The sequence below is a fragment of the Natator depressus genome, chromosome 8 (genome assembly GCF_965152275.1).
Source record: "Natator depressus isolate rNatDep1 chromosome 8, rNatDep2.hap1, whole genome shotgun sequence".
Taxonomy (NCBI): Eukaryota; Metazoa; Chordata; order Testudines; family Cheloniidae; genus Natator; species Natator depressus.
In genome coordinates, this window is record NC_134241.1 from 105,375,075 (window position 1) to 105,394,544 (window position 19,470).

At 46.8% G+C, this 19,470-nt stretch overlaps 1 protein-coding gene across 10 annotated transcripts in view; it reads right to left on the reverse strand.

Annotated features, from left to right (window-relative positions):
* Window positions 1–19,470, reverse strand: part of ST3GAL3 (ST3 beta-galactoside alpha-2,3-sialyltransferase 3) — a 402,838-nt gene that overhangs the window by 197,513 nt on the left and 185,855 nt on the right. For all 10 annotated transcript variants that reach the window (XM_074961912.1, XM_074961917.1, XM_074961911.1 and 7 more), the window contains one exon: window positions 9,726–9,818. In XM_074961912.1, coding sequence (XP_074818013.1) covers window positions 9,726–9,818 — 93 coding nt within the window. The remainder of the gene's footprint in view (window positions 1–9,725; window positions 9,819–19,470) is intronic.

The following is a 19,470-nucleotide window of genomic DNA, read 5'->3' on the forward strand; positions in this document are numbered from 1 at the left end:
AGAGGAGACCAGCAGCACTGGGCATGCACAAAGCCACCTGAGTTCTGACAGCACCAAGCAGCTCAGCGCTTTACTCATGCCTACGCTTCAAGAGGATTAAAAAACTAGGTGTTTCCCTGCATCTTACCTTCAGGACCTGCTCTAGTTGGGGTGCCCAGAGGCTGCCTAAGAGCATGCCTATCAGATCAGGTTCTGCACAAAATATGGTGGTAGTGGTGGCATCCACAAGCCCAGTGCTTAGCATACTCCCTCAGGATGGGGGAGAGCTGGGTTCAAATCCCTCTTCTGCCTGATTCAGAGAGGGACTTGAACCCAGATCTCCCACATCCCAGGTGAGCACCCTAACCAATGGGCTACCGGAGGTATTTTGGAGTGGGGTTCTCTCAATCCCTTCTGTTGAAGATATTCCACTTTGTCTGGACTACACGGTCATTGGGCCAGAAAGAGTGAGTGAGAACAACACTACAGCTCAGTGGGATGAGTGGGCACTCACCTGGGCCAGAGAACCTGAGCATAAGGGAGGCACCAGCGCTTCCTCCTTTCTTCAGAAAGGGCTGACCTGGGTTAGACATCGAACTCCAGGAGAGGGTTCACAGCACCCCTCTCCAGCCTAATTCCATTTGGGGGGCAGGGCTTTGGCCCCTCCCCCTCCTCAACATTTCCTATTGGCTAGCTAAGACGGCTCCCCGCTCAGCATGCCAGCTTGTGCGTATCCCCTTTTTTTACACACCTCACTCTCCCCAGGTATTGTATAGGGACGCTGGGTGCCTAACTCAGGGTTGTGAATTCCTCTAGGCAGCAAGGCATCTAAAAGTTATGCATTGCAATGCTAAGCACTGGAGTGCCTAACTCCCCTTGTCAAGTATCAGAGGGGTAGCCATGTTAGTCTGTATCCAGAAAAACAACAAGGAGTCCGGTGGCACCTTAAAGACTAACAGATTTATTTAGGCATAAGCTTTTGTGGGAAAGAAACCAACTTCTTCAGATGCATGGAATGACAATTACAGATACAGGCATTATATACTGACACAGGAAGAGAAGGGAGTTACCACACAAATGGAGAACCAGTGTTGACAGGGCCAATTCAGTCAGGGTGGATGTGGTCCACTCCTAATAATTGATGAGGACATGTCAATTCCAGGAGAGGGAAAGTTGCTTTTGTAGAGAGCCAGCCACTCCCAGTCCCTACTGAAGCCCAAATTAATGGGTTTGAAATTTACAAATGAATTTTAGTTCTGCAGTTTCTCTTTGAAGTCTGTTTCTGAAGTTTTTTTGTTGAAGGATGGCTACTTTTAAATCTGTTATAGAATGTCCAGGAAGATTGAAGTGTTCTCCTACTGGCTTTTGTATGTTACCATTCCTGATGCCTGATTTGTGTCCATTGATTCTTTTACAGAGAGACTGTCCGGTTTGGCCAATGTACATGGCAGAGGAGCATTGCTGGCACATGATGGCATATATCACATTGGTAGATGTGCAGGTGAATGAGCCCCTGATGGTGTGGCTGATGTGGTTGGATCCTCTGATGGTGTCGCTATAATAGATATGGGGACAGAGTTGGCAACAGGGTTTGTTACAGGGATTGGTTCCTGGGTTAGTGTTTCTGTGGTGTGGTGTGTAATTGCTGGTGAGTATTTGCTTTAGGTTGGGGGGCTGTCTGTAAGCGAGGACTGGCCTGCCTCCCAAGGTCTGTGAGAGCGAGGGATCGTTTACCAGGATAGGTTGTAAATCACTGATGATGTGCTGGAGAGGTTTTAGCTGGGGGCTGTACGTGATATCTAACACACACTCATCCGTGGTTATAGCACTCCAGTTGTGGAAAAAAAGTGCTAAATGACCCCAAAGGATATTGGGAATGCTTTGTTCCAGGTGAGCCTTGAGTGGGCCTGAACTGTTATAAAAAGCCAGTCAACTGTAAACCAGCTGAGCGGCAAACAGCAGAGAGGCTAACAGAGGGAGTTTGCCTGGGAGTTCGCCCAGGGAGAGCCCACTGAGGCTTACATCTTGCTGGTTTCTCTGAGTAGTTACTACAACTCCTGAAGAAGCTCGTAGAAGGAAGGTAATATGGATGGGGACCGTTCAGCTGTTGTGACCTGCACTGGATGTGCCATGTTTGTCTTTCTTCCACAGGACAGAAGCGACTTTGTCTGTAAAAAGTGCAAGCTGGTCTCCATATTGGAAGAGAAGGTTCAAGGTCTGGAGAAACAAGTATCGACCCTGCGTTGCATAAGAGAAACTGAAGATTTCCTGGACAGACGTCAGGATATGCTTCTACGGCCACAACGTTCTGAAGATTCAGAGCAGGCTCAGCAGTGGGGACAGGAGGACAGTGAAGAAATTTGGCAGCATGTGACCTCCAGAAGAAGAAAGGGGAGTGTACATATACCAGCAGCGCAAATACAGGTGAGCAACCGTTTTCATGTTCTCTCCACAGGTACTAATGCGGAGAGTGGACTAGATGATACATCTGAGAGAAGGGAGCAGAAGGAGACTCCGCCGATTGGAAGGCATGAGATGCACTCTCCCAGGGATGGGGGTTCCACAACCACCGCTCCCAAGAGGAGGAGGCGGGTGGTGGTGGTCAGGGACTCTCTCCTCGGGGGACTGAGTCATCTATCTGCCGCCCCGACCACGAAAACCGAGAAGTCTGCTGCTTGCCAGGAGCTAGGATTCACGATGTGACGGAGAGACTGCCGAGACTCATCAAGCCCTCGGATCGCTACCCTTTCCTGCTTCTCCACGTGGGCACCAATAATACTGCCAAGAATGACCTTGAGTGGATCACTGCGGACTACGTGGCTCTGGGAAGAAGGAAAAAGGAGTTTGAGGCGTAAGTGGTGTTTTCGTCCATTCTCCCCGTAGAAGGAAAAGGCCTGGGTAGGGACCGTCAAATCGTGGAAGTCAATGAATGGCTACGCAGGTGGTGTCGGAGAGAAGGCTTTGGATTCTTTGACCATGGGATGGTGTTCCAAGAAGGAGGCGTGCTAGGCAGAGACGGGCTCCACCTAACGAAGAGAGGGAAGAGCATCTTCACAAACAAGCTAACCTAGTGAGGAAGGCTTTAAACTAGGTTCACCGAGGGAAGGAGACCAAAGCCCTGAGGTAAGTGGGGACGTGGGATACCAGGAGGAAGCACGAGCAGAACGTGAAAGGGGAGGGCTCCTGCCTCATACTAAGAAAGCAGGACAAACAGCAAGTTATCTCAAGTGCCTATACACAAATGCAAGAAGCCTGGGAAACAAGCAGGGAGAACTGGAAGTCCTGGAACAGTCAAGGAATTATGATGTGATTGGAATAACAGAGACTTGGTGGGATAACTCACATGACTGGAGCACTGTCATGGATGGATATAAACTGTTCAGGAAGGACAGGCAGGGCAGAAAAGGTGGGGGAGTTGCATTGTATGTAAGGGAGCAGTATGACTGCTCAGAGCTCCAGTATGAAACTGCAGAAAAACCTGAGTGTCTCTGGATTAAGTTTAGAAGTGTGAGCAACAAGGATGATGTCGTGGTGGGAGTCTGCTATAGACCACCGGATCAAGGGGATGAGGTGGACAAGGCTTTCTTCCGGCAACTAACGGAAGTTAGTAGATCGCAGGCCCTGGCTCTTATGGAAGACTTCAATCACCCTGATATCTGCTGGGAGAGCAATACAGCGGTGCACAGACAATCCAGGAAGTTTTTGGAAAGGGTAGGGGACAATTTCCTGGTGCAAGTGCTGGAGGAACCAACTAGGGGCAGAGCTCTTCTTGACCTGCTGCTCACAAACAGGGAAGAATTAGTAGGGGAAGCAAAAGTGGATGGGAACCTGGGAGGCAGTGACCATGAGATTGTCGAGTTCAGGAACCTGACACAGGGAAGAAAGGAGAGCAGCAGAATACAGACCCTGGACTTCAGAAAAGCAGATTTTGACAACCTCAGGGAACTGATGGGCAGGATCCCTTGGGAGAATAACATGAAGGGGAAAGGAGTCCAGGAGAGCTGGCTGTATTTTAAAGAATCCTTATTGAGGTTACAGGGACAAACCATCCCAATGTGTAGAGAGAATAGTAAATATGGCAGGCGACCAGCTTGGCTTAACAGTGAAATCCTTGCTGATCTTAAACACAAAAAAAGAAGCTTACAAGAAGTGGGAGATTGGACAAATGACCAGGGAAGACTATAAAAATATTGCTCGGGCATGCAGGAGTGAAATCAGGAAGGCCAAATCACACTTGGAGTTGCAGCTAGCAAGCGATGTTAAGAGTAACAAGAAGGGTTTCTTCAGGTATGTTAGCAACAAGAAGAAAGTCAAGGAAAGCATGAGCCCCTTACTGAATGAGGGAGGCAACCTAGTGACAGAGGATGTGGAAAAAGCTAATGTACTCAATGCTTTTTTTGCCTGTGTCTTCACGAACAAGCTCAGCTCCCAGACTACTGCACTGGGCAGCACAGCATGGGGAGGAGGTGACCAGCCCTCTGTGGAGAAAGTGGTGGTTCAGGACTATTTAGAAAAGCTGGATGAGCACAAGTCCATGGGGCCGGATGCGCTGCATCCGAGAGTGCTAAAGGAGCTGGCGGATGTGCTTGCAGAGCCATTGGCCATTATCTTTGAAAACTCATGGAGATCGGGGGAGATCCTGGACGACTGGAAAAAGACTAATGTAGTGCCCATCTTTAAAAAAGGGAAGGAGGAGGATCCGGGGAACTACAGGCCAGTCAGCCTCACCTCAGTCCCTGGAAAAATCATGGAGCAGGTCCTCAAGGAATCAATTCTGAAGCACTTAGAGGGGAGGAAAGTGATCAGGAACAGTCAGCATGGATTCACCAAGGGCAAGTCATGCCCGACTAATCTAATTGCCTTCTATGACGAGATAACTGGCTCTTTGGATGAGGGGAAAGCAGTGGACGTGTTGTTCCTTGACTTTAGCAAAGCTTTTGACACGGTCTCCCACAGTATTCTTGCCAGCAAGTTAAAGTATGGGCTGGATGAATGGACGACAAGGTGGATAGAAAGCTGGCTAGATTGTCAGGCTCAACGGGTAGTGATCAATGGCTCCATGTCCAGTTGGCAGCCGGTATGAAGCGGAGTGCCTCAAGGGTCGGTCCTGGGGCCGGTTTTGTTCAATGTCTTCATTAATGATCTGGAGGATCGCGTGGACTGCACCCTCAGCAAGTTTGCAGATGACACTAAACTGGGAGGAAAGGTAGATATGCTGGAGGGTAGGGATAGGATACAGAGGGACCTAGACAAATTAGAGCATTGGGCCAAAAGAAATCTGATGAGGTTCAACAAGGACAAGTGCAGAGTCCTGCACTTAGGACGGAAGAATCCCATGCACCGCTACACACTAGGGACCTCAAGGGCTTCTTTTCCATGGGTCCAGATGATGATGATGTCATCAATATAGCGCAAGTAGAGGAAGGGTGCTACAGGATGAGAGCTGAGGAAGCGTTGTTCTAAGTCAGCCATAAAAATGTTGGCATACTGTGGGGCCATGCGGGTACCATAGCAGTGCCGCTGATTTGAAGGTATACATTGTCCCCAAATATGAAATAGTTATGGGTGAGGACAAAGTCACAAAGTTCAGCCACCAGGTTTGCCGTGACATTATGGGGGATACTGTTCCTGATGGCTTGTAGTCCATCTTTGTGTGGAATGTTGGTGTAGAGGGCTTCTACATCCATAGTGGCCAGGATGGTGTTTTCAGGAAGATCACCGATGGATTGTACTTTCTTCAGGAAGTCAGTGGTGTCTCAAAGATAGCTGGGAGTGCTGGTAGCATAGGGCCTGAGGAGGGAGTCTACAAAGCCAGACAATCCTGGTGTCAGGGGGCCAATGCCTGAGATGATGGGGCGTCCAGGATTTCCAGGTTTATGGATCTTGGGTAGCAGATAGAATACCCCTGGTCGGGGTTCCAGGGGTGTGTCTGTGCGGATTTGTTCATGTGCTTTTTCAGGGAGTTTCTTGAGCAAATGGTGGTGTTTCTTTTGGTAACTCTCAGTTGGATCAGAGGGTAATGGCTTGTAGAAAGTGGTGTTGGAGAGCTGCTGAGCATCCTCTTGTTCATATTCCGACCTATTCATGATGACGACAGCACCTCCTTTGTCAGCCTTTTTGATTATGATGTCAGAGTTGTTTCTGAGGCTGTGGATGGCATTGTGTTCTGCACGGCTGAGGTTGGGGGGCAAGTGATGCTGCTTTTCCACAATTTCAGCCCGTGCACGTTGGCGGAAGCACTCTATGTAGAAGTCCAGTCTGCTGTTTCGACCTTCAGGAGGAGTCCACCTAGAATCCTTCTTTTTGTAGTCTTGGTAGGAAGCTCTCTGTGGGTTAGTATGCTGTTCAAAGGTGTGTTGGAAATATTTCTTGAGTCGGAGATGTCGAGAATAGGATTCTAGGTCACCACAGAACTGTATCATGTTTGTGGGGGTGGAGGGGCAGAAGGAGAGGCCCCGAGATAGGACAGATTCTTCTGCTGGGCTAAGAGTACAGCTGGATAGATTAACAATATTGCTGGGTGGGTTGAGGGAACCATTGCTGTGGCCTCTTGTGGCATGTAGTAGTTTAGATAGTTTAGTGTCCTTTTTCTTTTGCAGAGAAGCAAAGTGTGCGTTGTAAATGGCTTGTCTAGTTTTAGTAAAGTCCAGCCACGAGGAAGTTTGTGTGGAAGGTTGTTTTTTTATGAGAGTATCCAGTTTTGAGAGCTCATTCTTAATCTTTCCTTGTTTGCTGTAGAGGATGTTGATCACTACACAAAGTAAAACTATTTCCCCATGTTTATTCCCGCCCCTCACCCTCCACTGTTTCTCAGACGTTATCAACTGCTGGAAATGGCCCACCTTGATTATCATGAAAAAAGGTTTATTCCCCCCTGCTCTCCTGCTGGTAGTAGCTCACCTTAAGTGATCACTCTCGTTACAGTGTGTATGGTAACACCCATTGTTTCATGTTCTCTATGTATATAAATCTCCCCACTGTATTTTCCACTGCATGCATCCGATGAAGTGAGCTGTAGCTCATGAAAGCTCATGCTCAAATAAATTGGTTAGTCTCTAAGGTGCCACAAGTCCTCTTTTTCTTATTTCTCAGAGGAGGAGACAGTGACTCCTCCGGAGATTCACACTCTCCCAATCTCAATCCCAATTCACAGTCTCAATCCAACAGCAGTTCCAACAGAGGAAAGGCGCAGTTGGAAGATGGAGGAGGGGATAGGCTTCTGTCAAAGGTAACACCTCCTGGCAGAGTCAATCTCCCTAGCGCGAGAAGGTCCCGATGATGGGGAAACAGAACTTCAAGGAGAGCACAGATGTCCTGAAGTGTAGTGTAAGTCTTGCCTCCCTGGAGTGCAAGCAGTCTGATACGTTCATGCTGATGGGGTCGGTGGAAGAAGGCTCCATGTGACCGGAGTGAGAGACAGCAGCACTACCATTGGTGGCAGAAGCTCTGATTGTGCCAGAACCAGCAGACTCCAACTTTTTGATTTGGACAGTACCGGTGGAGTGAGTGTCACTGGGATGGGGTCCAATACTCTGGTTTATGGACTTTTGAGACATGGCTCTGGGACTCAGGACACAGTAAGTCTTCAGGGATTGAAAGAGCAGATTTGCTCGATTTAGGAGGAGCTGTGTTGGACATCTTTGAAGCAGACTTAAGAGGCAGACCTGCTCTTACGCTTTGTGCAAGCATTCTCTGCCTCCCCAATGAAAACCTGACGGGGTGGTCTGTGGGTATGGATTCCCCAGCAACAGTCAGACCTCACAGCAGGAGGCATGCTGTGTAACAATTCAAGCCGATGTACTGGGGCCGTGGGGGAGTGTTCCAGAGCCTGGTTCTGACTGCAGCCTCCTGGCCTTCTCCAGGAGGTGTTTTCTAAGCCAGGGTCCCCTCACCTCATGGGTATGGCTAGAGAAAAAGCAGCATGTATTACACCTAGCCATGATGTGGGCCTCCCCAAGACAGTACAAACAATGCTGATGTTTGTCACTGACTGAGAAAGACTGGGGATATGACACACAGTTTTTGAAGCCCAGAGTTCTGGCCATAATCCAATACCCATAATGGTGTATGAGGGAAGGGAGTGCCCCCAAGGCAGGGATTCTATCTAACTAGAAAACTCTGCTAAAAGTTGTAAAACTATTAAAAACGAACTATAAAGAACCATATAAAAAGGCACTAAGGCAACCTTTGAAATATTCAGAGCAAAGAAATTGAAGGAGAGCTCTGGACTCTGGAGGTTCGGAGCCAAGCCACGAGGGAGCAGGAAGGAACTGGAGAGACGGTTGGCCACTCCATCCTTTATTTGTTTGGTTGGAAGCACAAGGAACGTAAAGGATGCAAAGTGGCCAAACAGACACTGCTTGCAAGAACTCTGTGACTCCAGGTGCATGCACACACCCACAAAGGAATACACACAGGGACCAGCACTCGAAGAAGAATCTCAGCTTTCATTTAAAAAAAAAAATTCCAGACGTCATGACTTCTGGGAAAAGCTTGAAAATGTGACCCAAAAGTACCAGAAAGACTCAAAAAACAAAAGGCAAATAAAAAGAACTCCAACATTATTTTTAAGCCAATCTCATGATTCTGGGAACCTGACTCATGATTTTTGAACACTTGGGATTGACAATATCACAGCAGACTTGTTCAGAGGGGAAGATGAGGAGACTAGTGTGATATTTCATTGGAAAAAGTGAATGAGATACAGCAAGACCAGCAGACTCTTCATAGTATGCCTTGGGCTCTCTAAACACTATTTAGAAAACTCTGCTGCCCAGCTCCCAAGCACTTGAGGGCCAGTTTGCCCTTGTGTGCAGGTAGAGGAGATTATAACCGCTCCTACCTCAGCTAGCTAAATTTACCACTAACTGAGAAGGTGCAGATCAGTGGAGCTGCACTTGTAGTTTCAATGGAGTTGCACCTGCTTACACCAGCAGTGAATTTGGCCCTGAGCCTACACTCTTTGTTGATCTACTGCTTGCATCATTGAAGATACCATACTGTACATTCATAGGGTGAAATCCTGGCCCCACTGAAGTCAATGGCAAAACCCCCGTTGATTTCCATAAAGCCAGGATTTCACAAGGGGCATCCACTGGAACGGGAATAGCAAAATAATGCAGCAACCATCTACAAGACAAGCTACCTATGAGTAGCATATTGAGGTTCCCCTGAGACCTCTTCCACTTGGTTCCCCACAAACTCGGTTCAATTCCAGTCTCATCACTCAGGTTCCTTTCCTAACATACAATCAAATTACGCTTGAGTTGATCAGGCTCAAGCATAGGGGGTGGATACAGAGTATACCACACATCCAAAGCTACACAGCAAACCTCTTCCTTTATATATATTTATACATTACATTGTATTTACTATACATTGCATCACATGTTCTGGGATTGGCTCGGTCACTTTGTAGGAACCAATCCACGTACAGCACACGTTGTCCATGCATGACTCTCTCTTTACTTCACCTTATGTTCCAGGTTTATCTGATTCATTATTATCTTGTCAACTATAAATGGTTCCCTGGGTATCCCCCCCCTTATCTTAGCTAGTACAGTTATTCTGTTCCCAGCCTGCTGATCATTTCTGCGGACACAGGATTAGGGAGGTAAATGGAAGGCCTCACTCAGCCAATTACTCACGTCAAGCCAGGCCGACATAGGATCCTGCATGCAGAGGAGGTAAGCAGTTGGGGAAGAGCAGGGCTGTAAAGTACAAACACTGGGGAATTGATCACTTACTTTGGGAAGATGGAAGTCATGAGCGCTGATGCATACCCAGGTCTGCAAACTCCCTCAGAGAAATTTGCATATTTTGATGCTAGCTCTGGAGGCCTGTGGGAAAAAGAATGAGAGTCAAGACTTTCCAGGGTAGGTAAGTGCTGAGTGTGTCACCCTGACTGATCCTTCTAGTATTTAAATCTCTTCCTTGACTGTGCTTCTCCAAAACAGCTATGAAGACTATTAACAGAAACAAACTTTTTTTGTTTGTTTTTATACAAACATGGGAGAATATCAAACCACCGTGGGGTCAGAAATATCTGAAACACCACTAAATCAGGTTTCAGAGTAGCAGCCATGTTAGTCTGTATCCGCAAACAGAAAAGGAGGACTTGTGACACCCTAGAGACTAACAAATTTATTTGAGCATAAGCTTTCGTGAGCTGCATCTGATGAAGTGAGCTATAGCTCACGAAAGCTTGTGCTCGATTAATTTCTTAGTCTCTAAGGTGCCACAAGTCCTCCTGTTCTTTTTACCACTAAATCACTATTTCTGTTGAGGGACTTCACACTCTTAGGAAGGTGAAGCTCCAGGAAGGAATTAAAGCTATCCAGATACTATTTCAGACTTCTGTCTCTCCAAAAAGAAGTGAAGATTAAAAGGTAACAGAGAACCACTTGTTCAGGCTATTTTTCTACTACATGCTAGAAGTAAGATGTCAGTGGAAGTATTACTTACAGGACAAGTTTCAAACATTTTAATCAAATTACAAAGCAGATTTCTACTGGCTGACAGTCATCAGCCACTGTTTAGACTTTAAAGGGAATGGATCCTCTGGGCAGCCAAATAGACAGCGCTGCCCTTGTTCTATTGGGAAGTGGCCTAATAGCACAGCCAGTCACATAACTCAAGGGTGGAGCAGTGACTGCAGAAGCCTAATGAAAAGAGCCGTAACTGACACACAGGCTACGTGGTTAAAGCTTAGCATTTGGAGAGAGGAGATTTGAGTCTAGTACCCAACTTTACCACAGACTTCCTGTGGGACCTTGAGCAAAGCTCTTTGTGCCTCTGCTCCCCGTCCGCAAAATGGAGATACTACTACTCATCCATGTGACAGATATACTGCAAGGCATCAATCATTAATGCTTTTACGGTACCTGTAGATACCTAGATGCAAGCCACGACACGAAAATAATTATTATTATTCCATACAAAAAACTGCATCATTACGGTTTCACTATTAACCACTCAAAGTCACTGGAAGCGGCAGGAGCGTAGTACTGCTGAGAAATGGCCCTACAACTACAGAGATATACTGCACCGCTGACAGCAGCTATTCAACAATGGCATCTTTATAAGGTTCTAAATCAGCGGCGAGAGAAGGCGAGTAGCGTGGATCCACGCAGACAGTCACCTCAAAGAATCTCAGTTACCACCAGAACTGTTCTTTCTTCTCCAAGCATTGCCTACATGGATCCCCCCTCTAGTTATTTTGTCCTCCAACACCTGTTGGCATTGGGATCTGTTGTATTAATTTAGATTGAATATGCAGATCCAAACAGTTAAAGGTGTTAATATGACCCAGTCACTATCAACACTGAACAGTTTTAAACAAGGGTAAGGGACCACAGGCTGCTTAGTACCACAGCAAATACACCATTAAAAATCCTTTTAACCTTTTATTAAAGACCAGTGGGTGGGGGAGGAAAAACAGTTAAAGCATTTGAAATGTAAAGTATTAATTAATGCTTTCATTTTAACAACATTCCTTGTTCTCTTTCTCTTCCAAGAGAGTCTGGCAAACATGGAGGGTTTTCCATCTAAAGTCTCTTAAGATGGTAAAAACTATCCTTTTTGGGGAAAAGAGAAGACATTAATTAAAACAGGCTGGAGCTGTTGTTGTTAAAGTTTGATCCTGTTTCCTAGAAGACAAAAAATATGTGAGTGCGTGAGAGAGACAAGAGAGAAAGTCTCACATCACAGGTGGCATCCAAGATTTAGATGGAGCTGGTGGTGATGTCATTTGGGTTCCCTCTCTCTGACCCAGTCTGGTCAGGACATCTTTCAGGATTAGCATGAAGAAGGTCCCGGGTCCCAGGAGACAGTAGGGATGGCAGCCATGATGATAAAGCTGGCTCCAGCAATTGTTGGCAGACAGATGCTTCTTCTGCTAATTTTTCCCAAAGGTCTTTTCTTTTTAAGAACCCCAGAAAGGAGTGTTGGGCAGAATACTCCATCCTCTCATCATTTTGACCTCCAATAGACAAATTTTAAACACCAATTTTGGTTCACTGATTTCCATTCCTCTACTCCTCTTGTTTACCAGTCATCTTAACACAGTCTTTGAGTGGAATCAATACAGCCCTTTCTGTTCGGACTAATTCAGTCTCGGTCTCCTTTTTGTGTCTTTTCTCATCAACATTTGTTGTGATCACTTATTGTGGCACTTTATGAACTTTCTCTCACTTTTTACAGTTGAACAATTAGGGTAAATTTTTAGGCCCATTTATCACAATCTCTTTCATGGCAAGGGAACACCCATATATGCTACAGAAAAATCTGCATTTTAAGGAACAGCTTCCTTCTGTCGATTTTATAAGAAGAGCTGTTTACATCTAAGCAATGTAGCTTATACACATTTGGGAATAGATGGGAGTTGCAGAAAAGGAAAAGTTATTGCTACTTGGGAATTTCCTTTCTTAGCCCTGGTCTACACTACGGGGTTAGGTCAAATGTAGCCACGTTAGGTCAATTTTAAAATGACTGCGTCTACACAACCAACCCTGTTCCATCAACCTAAAGGGCTCTTAAAATCGATTTCTGTACTCCTCCCTGGCAAGGGGAGTAGCGCTAAAATCCACCTTGTTGTGTCTAATTTGGGGTAGTGCAAACGCAATTCAACAGTATTGGCCTCCGGGAGCTATCCCAGAGTGCTCCAATGTGACCGCTCTGGACAGCACTTTGAACTCCGATGCACTAGCCAGGTACACAGTAAAAGCCCTGGGAAATTTTGAATTTCATTTCCTGTTTGGTCAGCGTGGCGAGCTCAGCAGCACAGGTGACCATGCAGTCCCACCAGAATCGCAAACAAGCTCCAGCATGGACCGAAAGGGAGACACTGGATCTGATTGCTGTATGGGGAGAAGAATCTGTGCAGGCCGAACTCTGATCAAGAAGAAGACATGCTAATATATATGCCAGAATCGCACAGGGCATGGTGGAGAGAGGCTACAACAGGGACACACAGCAGTGCTGCGTGAAATTTAAGGAGCTCAGATGAGCCTACCAAAAGACAAAGGAGGCAAACGGTCGCTCCGGGTCAGAGCCCCAGACATGCCGCTTCTGTGATCAGCTGCATGACATCCTAGGAGGGGGGACCCTACCACTACCCCACCACTGTTCGTGGACACTTGCAAGGGGGGAGTCTCACGCAACTGGGAGGAGGATTTTGTGGATGAGGAAGAGGAGGAGGAGAATGCGCAGCAGGCAAGCGGTGAATCCGTTCTCCCTGGCAGCCAGGACCTTTTCATCACCCTGGAGCCAATGCCCTCCCAAGGCGGGATCCCTGACCCTGAAGCCAGAGAAGACAGCTCTGGTGATTGCACATTTGTAACTACAGTACAGGGTTTAAAAGCAATAGTGTTTAAGGTTTGATTTGCCCTGAAGAATTGGGATGCATTCACGGCCAGTACAGCTACTGGAAAAGTCTGTTAACATGTCTGGGGAAACAGTGGGGATCCTCCAGGGACATCTCCATGAAGCTCTCCTGGAGGTACTCTGAAAGCCTTTGCAGAAGGTTTCTGGGGAGGGCTGCCTTATTTCGTCCTCCACGGTGGGACACTTTACCATGCCAAGCCAGTAGCAAGTAGTCTGGAATCACTGCAGCACAAAGCATGGCAGCAAATGGTCCTGGGTTTTGGTTGCATTCAAGCAACATTCGGTCTTTATCTTTCTGTGTTAGCCTCAGGAGAGTGATATCATTCATGGTCACCTGGTTGAAATAGGGGTATTTTTGTAAGGAAACAGTAAAAAGACCCTGTTCATGCTGGGTTGTTTGTGCTTGGCTAAACGGGATCATCCCAGAGAATAGCCACGCGGCTGCGGGAGGGGTGAATGGATCATCCCAGAGAATAGCCATGCGGTGGGGTGGGGGGGAGGTGGGGGGCAGCCCCTCCTTTTAAATGTGAAACCCAACCAGCATTGCTTGCTATGGGAAAGGATGGCGCTGCAGTTTGAAACCATTCCCACATGTTATGAACGTGGATGAAGCCAACTCCACATACCAAAAGGCTTACCATGGCTGCCTGGGAACCAAATTCTGTTGCCCAGCCGTGTGTGATGTGTTACCAAAGCGGCAGGCGCTCAATATAAAAGGCAAAATGCGACCTTGTACCTAAAGCACATGTGCTGTGTGGTGTGAATTGCTTGATTCACTGTGAAAGAGTCTCCCTTTTTTTCTCAGAAATGTATCATCTTAAATTTTACTCTCCCTTTTTGTCTCCCCGCAGGTGCAAATGTTTCTATGCTCCCCCTTTCATCTCCGTCCCTGAGGTTATCGCAGATTAGAAGGCGAAAAAAATGCACTCGCAATGACATGTTTTCCAAGCTCATGCAGTCCTCCCGCACTGATAGGGCACAGCTTAATGCATGGAGGCATTCAGTGGCAGAGGCCAGGAAAGCATTAAGTGTGCGCGAAGAGCAGAGGCAGGAGGCGATGCTGAGGCTAATGGGGGAGCAAACGGACATGACGAAGAGTCTGTTGGAGCTGCAGGAAAGCCAACAAGAGCACAGACCCCCGCTGCATCCATTGTATAACAGCCTGCCCTCCTCCCCAAGTTCCTTATCCTCCTCACCCGGATACCCAAAAACGCAGGCATGGGAGGAGGGTCCGGGCACCCAGCCACTCCACTCCAGAGGATGGCCCAAGCAACAGAAGGCTGTCATTCAAACAGTTTTGATTTGTAGTGTGGCTACAATAAGCAATGTGGCCTTGTCCTTCCCTCCTCCCGCATCCCACCCGACCCGGGCTACCTTGTCAGTTATCTTACTTTTTTTTAAAATTAATAAAGAAAGGATGCATGGTTTCAAAACAAAAGTTACTTTATTTCCTTTGCCAGCTGTGATCAAAGGGGGGAGGGTGGTTGGCTTACAGGGAATTAAAATCAACAAAGGGGGTGGGTTTGCAGCAAGAACACACACACACACAGCTGTCACATCGTAGCCTGGCCAGTCATGAAACTGGTTTTCAAAGCCTCTCTGATGCGCAGCACTCCTAGCTGTGCTCTTTTAATCGCCCTGGTGTCTGGCTGCTCAAAATCAGCCACCCAGCGATTTGCCTCAACCACCCACCCCACCATAAACATCTCCCCCTTACTCTCACAGATATTATGGAGCACAGAGCAAGCAGCAATAACAATGGGAATGTTGGTAGCACTGAGGTCTAACCTAGTCAGCAAACAGCACCAGTGAGCTTTTAAACGTCCAAAGGCACATTCTACCACCATTCTGCACTTGCTCAGCCTATAGCTGAACTGCTCCTTACTACTGTCCAGGGTGCCTGTGTATGGCTTCATGAGCCATGGGAGCAAGCGGTAGGCTGGGTCCCCAAGGATAACTATTAGCATTTCAACATCCCCAATGGTAATTTTCCGGTCTGGGAAGTAAGTCCCTTCTTGCGACTGCTCGAATAGCCCTGAGTTCCTAAAGATGCGAGGGTCATGCACCTTTCCCAGCCATCCCATGTTGATGTCGGTGAAACGTCCCTTGTGATCCACCAGTGCTTGCAGCACCATTGAGAAGTACCCCTTGCGGTTTACGTACTGGTTGGCAAGGTGGTCCGGTGCCAAGATAGGGATATGTGTTCCGTCTATCGCCCCACCACAGTTAGGGAACCCCATTGCAGCAAAGCCATCCAGTATGACCTGCACATTTCCCAAAGTCACTACCCTTGATAGCAGAATGTCAGTGATTGCATTGGCTACTTGGATCACAGCAGTCCCCACAGTAGACTTGCCCACTCCAAATTGATTCCCAACTGACCGGTAGCAGCGAGGCGTTGCAAGCTATCGCCACTCACTTCTCAACTGTCAGGGCAGCTCTCATCTTGGTATTCCTGTGCTTCAGGGCGGGGGAAAGCAACTCACAAAGTTCAAGGAAAGTGGCCTTACACATGCAAAAGTTTTGCAGCCACTGTGAATCATCCCATACCTGCAAAACTATGCGGTCCCACCAGTCTGTGCTTGTTTGCCGGGCGCAGAATCAGTGTTCCACTGTATCAACCAGCCCCACTGCTGCCATGATGTCCCAATTGCCACAGCCCATGCTTTCAGGAATGTCTGGGTCCATGTTCTCATCACAATCGTCCTCGTGCTGGCGTCTCTTAGCCCAGTTCTGCACATACTCCACGATAATGCGCAAGGTGTTTATAATGCTCACAACAGCAGCGATGAGCTGAGCGGGCTCCATGCTTGCCGTGGTATGGCGTCTGCACGGGTAACCCAGGAAAAAAGGTACAAAACGATTGTCTGCTGTTGCTTTCACGGAGGGAGGGAAGGTGGGGCGACTCACGACGTACCAGAACCACCCTCAACAATGTTTTTGACCCATCAGGCATTGGGACCTTAAACCAGAATTCCAATGGGCAGCGGAGACTGCGGGAACTGTGGGATAGTTACCCACAGTGCACCGCTCCGTAAGTCAATGCTAGCCACGGTATTGAGGACACACTCTACCAACTTAATGCTCTTAGTCGGGACATACACAATCGACTGTATAAAATCAATTTCTAAAAATCGACTTCTATAAAATTGACCTAATTTCGTAGTGTAGACATACCCTTAGAACCTTCATAGGCTTGTGGTTAAGGCACAGGCTGAAGACTCAGGAGATATGGGGCCAATTCTCAGATCTGCCAGATCTTAAGTCAAATTACTTAATCCATCTGTTCCTCATCTATAAATTGAAAGTAATAATACTTCCTTTCGCAGCCTTGTCCATTTATGTTGTAAACTCTTCAGAGTAGGGACTATCCTTACTATGTATATGTGCAGGGCCTAGCACAACGGGGTCCCTCTCCTGCTTGGTGCTACTATCATACAAAGGAAAACAATAAAGGTGGGATTTTAAAAAGTGCCTAAGGAGTCAGCAGCACACGTCCCATTGTGACTTTCAGTGGGGTTTGTGTTCTTCACTTCCTTAGGAGATTTTGAAAAATCCCACCCTCAATAAATAATTGAGTCACCAAGCCTGCCTGACTCCTATCAAACAGAGAGCAGTACTATTAACAAAAAAGGATGATTGGGTGGACTTGGACAGTACCGTCCAATCAAGGAACTCAAAGTAGTTTACAAACATCAAATAACTCAGGGACCACTGTGAGAGAGGTAAATATTTTACATTTGCATAAAAAGGCTTTAACTCAAAAGACCACAGAACCACTAAAATGCAGTTGGAAGGTGGAACGTGATATGGCAGTCAGCCAGACCACAGCACACGGTAAACTGTGTACGGATGTGTGTAGGTATAGGGAAGAGCGTAACATTTTAGATGCACCAGGCAAACTCTACCTCTGCAGTGACATTGGATCTTTACTGCCTGAACAGTGAAGTACTGACAGGACAGAAAGCCCCTCAGTTTGTTAAGGGTTTCTGCAGCAGACATCATAAACTGCATAATGTAGAATTCACCTAGGTCAGTAGAAAAAGCTGAGTCATCCCTGCCAGGATTTGAACCTGGCACTACAAAAGGTCCCTCCCGCCCCCTCAGCCCCGCTCTCCTGCTGGTAATAGCTCACCTTACCTGATCACTCTCATTACAGTGTGTATGGGCACACCCATTGTTTCATGTTCTCTATGTATATAAATCTCCCCACTGTATTTTCCACTGAATGCATCCGATGAAGTGAGCTGTAGCTCATGAAAGCTTATGCTCAAATAAATTTGTTAGTCTCTAAGGTGCCACAAGTCCTCCTGATCTTTTTTCAGGGAGTCTAGGTATTCCAAGCCTATGGCTGAGACTGCTAATCTGCTGTTTCCGGTTTACTGTAATACTATATTCATCTACTATTCAGACCATGGTCTGTTGGTGGTGGTAGAGACTTTCAGTGAGTTCAATTATAGTGACAGGTTTCAGAGTAGCAGCCGTGTTAGTCTGTATCCGCAAAAAGAAAAGGAGGACTTGTGACACCTTAGAGACTAACAAATTTATTTGAGCATAAGCTTTCATGAGCTACAGCTCACTTCATCGGATGTTCAAATAAATTTGTTAGTCTCTAAGGTGCCACAAGTACTCCTTTTCTTTTTGCAATTATAGTGAGTGGTTCTCCACTGGCCAGAATGTGAGAAAAGGTTGTATTTGTTCCTAAGCCTCTTTAACATATGTGCAGAATTTATGGATGTGAATGAGGGGAAGTTAATGCTTCTGACAAGAAGAAAACTGAAGCTTTTGAAATGTGGTGCTAGCAAAGATTCTAGGGTATCTTCTGGATGAAAAAAAGAAAAATGCCTACATTATAAATATTATTGGAGAGAACCCTGATGTCAGAAATCAACAGATGCAAACTTACGTACTTCGGTCACACTTAGGAGTAGAGATGGAAATAACCTGAAGAAAGTTACTATGGAAGGAATGGTGGAAGGTCATGACAGTAGGGGGTCAACCAGTGAAAAGATGGATGGATGATGTGCACCGGGTCTCTGGAAAGTTAGTAATAGATTGAGAAGACTTCTGGCAATTCTGTCATATAGTAATAGTAGTAGGCATCCTTCAGTCTCAAGAGACCATGGGTATGTGCCCCTGAGAGGTAAAGAATTTACCCAGTTGGCTTTTTGGCAGCCGCGAACATGGCTGAAGAGACCCACTTGACAGAGAGAATCTCTGCCGCATCTGTCACATTTAAAAGGTGACGTTTTGACCCTTTGGGCTCTGCCTTCTGCAAGCTCTTTTCTCCGCTGCTAAACTGGACGGCTTCCTCTCAGAACTCCAGAGACCTTTGTTAAGCTCTTGTTTCCAAAGGTTGCGGTCTTGAGTGTGATCTTCCCATTTGTCCACATCCATGTCCATTTCTTTGAGGCTTTGCTTGCACACATCCTTGAAACACAATTTGGGGCATCCTTTGGGTCTTTTTCTAGATGCCAGTTCGCCGTAGAGGATGTCCTTTGGTATGCGCCCATCATTCATTCGCCACACATGCCCAAGCCAGCAGAGGTGTCTCTGTTTGAGGAGTGTTTGCATGCTGGGTATGCTGGCCCTCTTGAGCACCTCAGTGTTGGTGACTCTGTCCTTCCAGGAGATTCCAAAGATTCAACAAAAGCAACGCATATGAAAGCTGCTGAGCCTCTTTTCCTGATGAGAGTAAAAGGTCCCTGTCTTGCTCCAATACAAAAGTGTGCTGATAACACATGCTTGATACACACAGATCTTTGTGTGTTCTGTCAGTTTGTTGTTTTGCCATACCCTCTTGTTCAGTCTAGACATTGTTGTGGTGGCTTTTTCAATGTGGATGTTGAGTTCGGTTTCAAGTGAAAGGTTGACTGTAATAGTGGACCCCAGGTATGTAAACTCGTTCACCACTTCACAGTCATAGTTGTTGATCTTGATGGAGGGTGCTTCCTCAAGTCCTTGGCACATTATGTTCATCTTCTTTTGGCTTATAGTAAGCCCCAAGTATTGGCAGTCTTTGGAAAACTGTCCATTAGGCTTTAAAAATGAGCTTCTGTGTGGGGTGTCACTGCTGTGTCATCATCAAAGAGGAGGTGTTGGATTAGG